Here is a 9,799-nt window from a genome sequence, read left to right as displayed (position 1 = left end):
TTTTTGTTCTGTTTCTGTTTCTGCCTAGGTCGAACGGTTCTGTCCTGCACCTGATTTGTGCAGGAGCTGCAAGGGGAGAACCCCTGTTGTGCTGTCACACACAAGGGAGAGGTCACATTGATGAGTTTGCATCATATTTCTTGCTCTCACATACAAAATGCTATGGCCCTTGAGATGATGGCCTCGGGCAGAGTGTGTGTGTGCCCCGATGGTGTGACATCTGTGTGTCAGAGAGACAAGGTGGGTGAGGTAATATCCTTTATGGGACTAACTTCTGTTTATGAGAGAGACAAGCTTTCAAGCCACAAAGAACTCCTCTTCAGGTCTAGGAAAGGCACTCAGAGCATCACAGCAAAATGCAAGGGAACAGATAGTTTAGTTTAAATTTATTGTTTGACCCAGTGTCTCGCTCCCAGGTGCAGTGTTGTGTAGCTTTTCTTTGCAGATGAGGACTGATAGGTCAGATATAGAGTGATCGCTTTGTGAAAAGCATTCTCCCACAGTTGATGGGGTGTTTTGTTTTTTATCACTTTCCTGTGTGAGTTCATTCAAGTGATTAGTGATTGTCTTGTTACACCCACATAGTTGTTGTTGGACCACTTAGTGCACTGGTACACCACATGTGATAGGCCCATGGATCTTGAAAGGTGTGTTGTGAGGAGTGTTGATCACAGTAGCAGTGGAGATATGTCTGTAGGTTTTGCATCTGGTGCTGCTTTGAGTTGTTTTTTTCCTCACAAAATATTTTTTAAAATTTCACTAGGAGTTTAAATTCATTACTCTGATAGACACTAAAAGTCCTGGACTGAAGAGAGAGATTGGATTTATGGCTTATTACAACACTGTAACTAGCTAAGGCCAGGTTTATAGTACAGACTTACATGGGTGAAACTACGTTGTTCAGGGGTGTGAAACATCCAGCCGAATCCCCAGTGTAGACCCTGCTATGTTGCTAGGAGAGCTTCTCCCTCTCCTAGAGGTGGATTAAATATACTGATAAAATGTTGCATAGCAGCTTCTCCTAAATTTAGTCCAGGCCTAATCTCTTCTTTTTGTCCTATAACTACAGGAGTGGAAGCAGGCTAGTCTTCCTTGACTGGTCCCTTACAATATGTGCTTGCATGTTGCTCTTATGTTCGGAGTCCCTTTCCCTGAAGGCGAGCTGGTCCACCCACCTTGTTTGGCTAATACCCTGGGACCCCCAGGCCTCCACCTCCATGTGTGTCACACGCGAGGGGCGGGGTGGCACCCACCCTGAGCTAGGTGCATGGAGGGACTGGGCCCCCTGGCAGCACAACTCTCCCTACCCCTCAGCTGTGGGGCAGGGTCGGCTCCTGACAGGATCCAAGGTGGAGCCCACCTCCCCTGTGGGTGGAGCTAGGGGGCGTGACCCCGGCGGGGTTGCCGGCGGCGTCGAGGGAGGGAGGGGGGCGGTTACAGGCTCCGCCCCTTGGCGGCGGCGTGTGGGGGGGCGGGGCTAGGGGACCGAGTTCGCTGCACCGGCCGCTGCCGCGGCTCTTCGGCAGGGCCGGGCGGGCTGTGGGCCCCGCGCGCTCTTGGGGCCATGCGGAGGGGGCTGCCGCTGCTCCGCAGCTGGCTCGGGGGGCGGCCGGCCGGGCCCACGGGACTCCGCGGGCTCTGCAACGCCGCCGCCGCCGGCCTCGCCGCGCCACCCCCCGGGGAGAGCGGAGGCGGCACCAAGGTAACCGGGGTGCAGGGCTCCGGGGCGCCCCTGGTGCGGAGCTGGGTGCGGCGTCGAGGCGCGGGGAGCAGCCGCCTCCGCACCCCGGGGCAGAGGGCTCGTGGCGCGGGGACAGGCGGCAGCATCGCCCGGGGGAGCCGGGTCGGGGGCGGGGAGCTCTTCTAGCTCCCACCGGCTGAGCGCATGGAGCCGGGCGATCCCCGCGCAGCTGAGCGGTGGCCGGGAGGGTGCACGGGCCAGCTCTGCCCCATACCCCCCGGCTGCGCTTTATCATGGCTCGGAAGGGAACCGGAGTGAAACCGAAGCCGCTCGAATCCGAGCTGGCCGTGGCCGTGTCGCCTGTCCCCGCTGAGGTTTGACACCGTCCCGAGAACAGGGATGCTCGTGGGGTGCGCAAGTGTCTGGAGGGTTTCTTCTCTTTTGGCACGCTGTCATGTGGGTGAGCAGCTCTGTCCTGTGGCTATAAGACTGTAATGATTCATACTGGTGTTGTCAGGCACTATGTATGTTCGTGAAGCTTTGGGATAGTGCCTCACGGGTATATATTGCTGGACGGTGTAATTATGTGCATAGATAGTAGACTGAAGTTAATGTGAGTAGCTGATATGCAAGAACAACGGAAATCCTCTTTGCTAGTGCCTTCTTGATAGGGTTGGTATCGGTTATGGATTCGCAAAGCTATTAAGCATCTATTGTCAAGTGCTGCTAAAGTAAAAATGTAATTTTCAAGCAACAGGAATATTCTAATAATCTTTGTAACCATGAAATTGATGGACAATAACGAATTGTTTATATAGTAATTACACTAATGAGAACATTTTCTGTTGTACTACTTTGTGGTCCATAAATATCCAGGGAGTAAGAATTGCAAAGCAAAATAGTTCTAGTACTCAAAAGATTCATGGAAACACTTGGAAAACTGAGAGATGTACTCCTGTTCAAACACAGATATGTGGAAGTGAAATGTAAGTACTTGAGAGAGTCTTCTTTGCAAACGTTCACAGTCTGATCTTCCAGTATGATGCCAAACAATAATGTTATGCTATTGTATATAAACAGGCTTACACAGTGGAAATCACCCCTCTGCCCCTCCCTCCTGCCCAGTAACTATTAGCCTGGTGGTAGGTAAGTGAATAGTGTCAGATTTTTGTACAGATTCATTATGGCTTAAATGTAATAATAAATGGAAGTTGTCTCCAAAATCCTACTGTGAGCTGCAGTGGAACTTGTTTTAGAACGCTGAACAAAATATGTTCTTGTTCAAAATCTGAGGTAGAATGTATGCTGTCTGGCTATAGTCTTTGATCCATCTGTTATACAATCACAGTTTCAGTGGTGAGGACTTGGTTGTTACCAGTACAAATAGGCTTTTAAAAAAAAACAAAACCGGACATATTTCTTGAGCATTGGTCCAAAATTGTACTGTTTCAAAATATGTGAAAGCTCACTAATTAGTGCCATCTTGCAAAACTATATATACTAAGGGTAAGAAATGGTGTGTTTGGCTTTTTATTTTTGGCCAGAAGAGTGAAGTATTAGGGTTTTATTTTTTTATTGTGATGGGTAATAGGCAGGTGAGTAGACTTCTGCCTGTCATCATCTCCGGACTGTATTGTTAGTTTTTTCTTTGGCTCTTCTTGATGTTGATCTTGCATCTGAATGCATCTGGTACTGCATAGGTGTGTGCATGTCAGTAAGTTAGCAGCGTAGGGGCACTGGTGGCTATTTAATTCCCAGATACACATGAAAGTCTTTAAAAAGCCAATTTAATCAGATTATTAAGTGTTCTAAATATAAATGTACCACAATACAATATTTAGAGAATGTAAATAGTTAAAATTTAAAAAAAGCAGATGTGAAGAGTGAGACAAAACTGAAAAAAAAATTCACTCAGGATTTGAAAATAGATGGAAAGGTGATAGGACAGAGCTACAGAAAGGTTCAAGCAACTCAGATATTTTGTAAAGTATGGTTTTGAACTGACTGACAGGAAAGATTGAGGGTAGGCTGACATTTTCCGCGTATACCAAGGAAACAGGGTAGGTGACAGTGGTCTGCCCAACTGAGACCCTTGGAGGTCATGAAGAAGGGACAGTCATCAAGGGAAGAGGAGATGATGTGGATGAGCACCTCAGCAAATATTTTTTGTTTTAACATTGCCTTCAGCTTCTGGTACCTAAGCTAGAAATGTGACCTTTCAGTGGATTTCTGTTTGTAATTATTTAATTTTTAAATTGTGCCATAAGAGTATTTGTTCATTGACAGACATTTATAGGAATTGCTTTGTTACTTCCTGGGGGCGGGGGATGGGGAAACTGGGGAATTAAGGGATTTTGGGGTTGGGTGAGGAAGATAAGCTGTGTACAGGAGACCGAGGAAATGAAGAGCTCCTTCTCCAGCTGCCACCTTTTTCTTGATCTGGTCTGTGGCGCTGACCAGCAAAAGTAGCTCACCAGTGCCTGATGGACCACACTGAAGCTCCTATTTAAAATATTGACTTACGAAATTAGACTTTAGATCAGATAATTTTTATGCTGTGTGCTAGATCTCAACAAGCTTAATGCAATTAATTTAGTCATCACTCTCCTATTTTCTGTCATGCTGAAAATTGGTTTTAAAAAAAGTCATTTTTGGAATTCAGTCATCTCTATTTCTGAAGTTTTATGATTTGGAACTCTCACCTTCTAATCACTTCAGATATCTGAAGAAGAAAATCTACCTTGATCCAGCTCTGTTTTGAGGCTGTTCTTTTTTTTAGTTGGCGATGGAGGGCAGAAAAATCATGCTTATAATGGAAACTTAACTGAAACTTGTAACTGTGGAATGCTGCTCTACAAGGCGTCGATGTTCTGTATAGTACAAGGGGTTTTCAAATTTTGACCCTACAAGTTGCCATACATTTCAAGGCAATACCCCTGCTCTCCTTCCAAAACATTTAATTTAAATCGTTTGATATTTTATCTTCATTTTTCCTTCTGTTTGCTTACATAGATCTTGCTTTTATACCCTGTGCTTAACACAGTCACTCTTAAGTTATAGAGAGTGAAAGTCTTAAAACAGTAGTGAGAGGAAATGATTCAGCGACTTACAGATCGGTGAGATGGGGAAATACAAAGCAAGTGGTTATATCCTTTTTCAACATAATGGGGAGGAGATAGAGCAGGTCAGTCAATATTAGAAGCGGGTAGTGAATGGTCAGGACTGCTGAGTAGATGGATGGGGCAGAGAAGTAGGAAAGAAGTAGTCTATGTAGTTTAGTAAAGCTAGTAGATAGTTTTGCTATCATGATTGTGTCTGCATGGGCATTTTTCATGAACTTTTTGCTGTCACTGGTGGAACTGTACTAATGTTAGTGCAATGGCAGGAGATTTAAGAATATTGCCAGTGTAGTTGAGGCTAAGGGATCTAGAAAACCATTAGACACCGAGATGAAAATTTGAATTGCTATCTACTTCGCATTCACTAACTATCTTTAGAGCTACGTTTCTCAAATGCGGCCACTGGGGCCACCAGGGGCTTTTCTTGCAGCCACAGCCTCTTGGGCTGTGATTGGGTGGGGAGGGGGGAAGAGAGCAGTGGCCCCTCTCCAGGGGGAGCAGTGGGGGTTGGGCCTTGCCCCCCTTTGAAGAAACAAACACTGGAGGTATAGGCAGCTGGTGAATATCTCTCTTCACAGCAGCAGACTTACTATCTAGCAAGTTTTTTTTTTTTAAAAAAAAGCAACCAAAAAAGCAAAAGGCACAACAACAAAAAAACAAGAACATGCAAAGCACCCTATTTGTGTTTCTATTCTGTTTAGGTCCAGTAAAGAATAGAGACCACTGTACATTATTTTTATTACTGAGTCTGAAATAAAACCCTACATAAATAAATTACAATGCTTTGGACATGTATATATGCATATTTGTTTGTTTTTCCAAAGTTAATTAAGAATTTTAGGAAAAATTGTCAGCACAGCCACCAGCACGAGTTGGTGGCTGCACTCTGAGGCCACCAAAAATTTTGTTGTGAGAATCCCTGCTTTAGAGGCCCCTCAAAACAAAGCAAAAGAAACTGGTGCCTCTTTGAAATTTCAGTCTTTAAATGAGTTGTCAGGACCATACTGTACACTTGTTGAAATGTATTAGTTAATGAGCTGAGGAAGGCATGAAGAGAGGCTATATTTGGGTGTGTAGCCAGAAGCAGCCTTCAGCCAAAAAACTTTTCAGTCTAATCTTCAATGTTTTGGAGCAGAACTGGGATTAAGAAAGAAGCGTGTTACAGATTGAACCATCGGTGTTACCAACTCCAGCAGCTAATTTGAGTCTTCAGAGGAAACACTGGTTTTTAAATGCTGTATAAAATGGCTCAAATCAACTCCTCCGGTAACCATAACATTAAGTAGGTTGTGCTTAGTCAACTGTGCTCCTGTTGTCATCAGCGTACTCGGAGAAGATCAGTGCTTCAGCTGCAATATAATTCACTTTTAAAGTCTTGAGCCTAATTTATTTTAAGTATGTTCCTTAAGTCAAAAATATAATTTTCTTTTCCCTTGTCAATTGCCACAGTCGGTGAGTCTTCCCTCCTGAAGGAATAGCCATTTTCATCCACTGATGAGCTGCTATAGTTCTACCTGTCATAAACCAGTGATTGTCTAAAGCTTCCTAAAAATCTATCATGAGGTTTGGCAACCAATCTAATGAATAGATTAAGGATTTGCTAATAAAGCAGGCTTCTGTGTGCCAGTCTTATGACAGTGCAGTCTGTTTTTGCATCGTTCACTTGATCTTGCAAACAAAAGGAAGAAACTAAGAATTGTACTTACATTTTCTCATGCTGTTTGAGTATCATAGTCTGCATTTCCCCTCATTCTCATAGCATTGCTTGATGAAGTAGACATTGTCAGGAGAGAGTTCTTGTGTTTTGTAAAGAAAAAATTAAACTCATACGTTTTATAGTTTTACAGTCTTGAATATTCAGTACTTTTATATATGCTCTTTCTGTGTAATTAGCAGCAGGCTGCTTAAACAGCAAAATCTAACTTTGAATAAATCAAAATTCTTTGCTTTAAAACTGATCTTCCCCATTCTTCCCTTTCCCTTTTTAATCTTGTTCGGTAGGCACATTTGTCAATGATTTCACTTGTAAAATGTTTGACATGTTGATGTATTAAAGATTGCAACATTACTATCTTTATCTCATGCCAACACTTGTACGGTGATTGATTTGCCAAAACCCCCCCTGCAAGTTAAAGCATATTAAAGTGCTTTGAGGAAGTCTACTTGTATGATCCTGGAGAATATGCACTTTGAAGAGTACTAATTTACAGGCTAAGTGTTGTTTCTTGTAATTAAGGAAGTAATTACTCAAGCAGGGTGCTTTTGCCAAACCGGTTTTTAAATCAAATATTGGCATTTGCTCGGTGAAATGTTGCAGTTATCAGTATACTGAAATTAAAGTGGGCATTTTTTCCCTCTAAGGCTGTTAGTTTTTGACAGCAGGGAATCAGTTTCTGCAAACCCAGAGGACTGGACTTCATTTTCTTTAGAGTCTGGTGATTACAGCAAAATCTACAGAGAGAACCTAAATCCACAAAATCTCTAGAATTCTGTTGCGAGCTGTTTGCAGCCCTTGTGAAAGTTAATCCAGTTCTGGATCTGAATTAACTTTCAATTTGATACAACAAAGTAGGTTTTGAAATTATGGAGAGTCAATCTTTGGGTCATGCAAAAAGAGGTGCTTGTGGTTTCAGCAGTTTTTTTTTTTAAAAACAAACTTTGAGCTTGCACTTAGCTTAACAATTCTTGCCTGTGCTGTGACAAGGAATTCCTTCACTTACCTTCATTTCAATATGCCCTGGTCTACACTAGGACTTTAGGTAGAATTTAGCAGCCTTAAATCGATGTAAACCTGCACCCGTCCACACAATGAAGCCCTTTATTTCGACTTAAAGGGCTCTTAAAATCGATTTCCTTACTCCACCCCTGACAAGTGGATTAGCGCTTAAATCGACGTTGGCGGCTCGAATTTGGGGTACTGTGGACACAATTCGATGGTATTGGCCTCCGGGAGCTATCCCAGAGTGCTCCATGATGACCGCTCTGGACAGCACTCTCAACTCAGATGCACTGGCCAGGTAGACAGGAAAAGAACCGCGAACTTTTGAATCTCATTTCCTGTTTGGCCAGCGTGGCAAGCTGCAGGTGACCATGCAGAGCTCATCAGCACAGGTGACCATGATGGAGTCCCAGAATCGCAAAAGAGCTCCAGCATGGACCGAACGGGAGGTACGGGATCTGATCGCTGTTTGGGGAGAGGAATCCGTGCTATCAGAACTCCGTTCCAGTTTTCGAAATGCCAAAACCTTTGTGAAAATCTCCCAGGGCATGAAGGACAGAGGCCATAACAGGGACCCGAAGCAGTGCCGCGTGAAACTGAAGGAGCTGAGGCAAGCCTACCAGAAAACCAGAGAGGCGAACAGCCGCTCTGGGTCAGAGCCCCAAACATGCCGCTTCTATGATGAGCTGCATGCCATTTTAGGGGGTTCAGCCACCACTACCCCAGCCGTGTTGTTTGACTCCTTCAATGGAAATGGAGGCAATACGGAAGCAGGTTTTGGGGACGAAGAAGATGATGATGAGGAGGAGGTTGTAGATAGCTCACAGCAAGCAAGCGGAGAAACCGGTTTTCCCGACAGCCAGGAACTGTTTCTCACCCTAGACCTGGAGCCAGTACCCCCCAAACCCACCCAAGGCTGCCTCCTGGACCCAGCAGGCGGAGAAGGGACCTCTGGTGAGTGTACCTTTTAAAATACTATACATGGTTTAAAAGCAAGCATGTGAAAGGATTACTTTGCCCTTGCATTTGCGGTTCTCCTAGATGTAGTCCTAAAGCCTTTGCAAAAGGTTTCTGGGGAGGGCAGCCTTATTGCGTCCTTCATGGTAGGACACTTTACCACTCCAGGCCAGTAACACTTACTCGGGAAACATTGTAGAACACAGCATTGCAGTGTATGTTTGCTGGCATTCAAACAACATCCGTTCTTTATCTCTCTGTGTTATCCTCAGGAGAGTGAGATATAATTCATGGTCGCCTGGTTGAAATAGAGTGCTTTTCTTCAGGGGACACTCAGAGGAGCCCATTCCTGCTGGGCTGTTTGCCTGTGGCTAAACAGAAATGTTCCCCGCTGTTAGCCACAGGGAGGGGGGAAGGTTGAGGGGGTAGTCACGCGGTGGGAGGAGGCAAAATGCGACCTTGTAATGAAAGCACATGTGCTATGTATGTAATGTTAACAGCAAGGTTTACCCTGAAAGACTGTAGCCACTGTTTTATAAAATGTGTCTTTTTAAATACCGCTGTCCCTTTTTTTTTCTCCACCAGCTGCATGTGTTTCAATGATCACAGGATCTTCTCCTTCCCAGAGGCTAGTGAAGCTTAGAAAGAAAAAAAAAACGCACTCGCGATGAAATGTTCTCCGAGCTCATGCTGTCCTCCCACACTGACAGAGCACAGACGAATGCGTGGAGGCAAATAATGTCAGAGTGCAGGAAAGCACAAAATGACCGGGAGGAGAGGTGGCGGGCTGAAGAGAGTAAGTGGCGGGCTGAAGACAGGGCTGAAGCTCAAATGTGGCGGCAGCGTGATGAGAGGAGGCAGGATTCAATGCTGAGGCTGCTGCAGGACCAAACCAGTATGCTCCAGTGTATGGTTGAGCTGCAGCAAAGGCAGCTGGAGCACAGACTGCCACTGCTGCCCCTCTGTAACCAACCGCCCTCCTCCCCAAGTTCCATAGCCTCCACACCCAGACGCCCAAGAACGCGGTGGGGGGGCCTCCGGCCAACCAGCCACTCCACCACAGAGGATTGCCCAAAAAAAAGAAGGCTGTCATTCAATAAATTTTAAAGTTGTGACCTTTTAAAGTGCTGTGTGGCATTTTCCTTCCCTCCTCCACCACCCCTCCTGGGCTACCTTGGTAGTCATCCCCCTATTTGTGTGATGAATGAATAAAGAATGCATGAATGTGAAGCAACAATGACTTCATTGCCTCTGCAAGTGGTGATTGAAGGGAGGAGGGGCGGGTGGTTAGCTTACAGGGAAGTAGAGAGAACCAAGGGGCGG

The 9,799-nt window shown here is 45.1% G+C and overlaps 1 protein-coding gene across 1 annotated transcript in view; it reads left to right on the top strand.

The window, feature by feature from the left end:
- Positions 1 to 1,505: 1,505 nt before the first annotated feature.
- LOC140914442 (haloacid dehalogenase-like hydrolase domain-containing 5) overlaps positions 1,506 to 9,799 on the top strand; it is a 49,556-nt gene continuing 41,262 nt past the window's right edge. Inside the window, exon 1 of the mRNA XM_073352225.1 lies at positions 1,506 to 1,702. Coding sequence (XP_073208326.1) covers positions 1,565 to 1,702 — 138 coding nt within the window. The 5' untranslated portion in view covers positions 1,506 to 1,564. The remainder of the gene's footprint in view (positions 1,703 to 9,799) is intronic.

This window comes from Lepidochelys kempii, chromosome 7, assembly GCF_965140265.1.
Source record: "Lepidochelys kempii isolate rLepKem1 chromosome 7, rLepKem1.hap2, whole genome shotgun sequence".
Taxonomy (NCBI): Eukaryota; Metazoa; Chordata; order Testudines; family Cheloniidae; genus Lepidochelys; species Lepidochelys kempii.
Note: the sequence above shows the minus strand (reverse complement) of the source record. Positions and strands in the feature narration are given on the sequence as shown.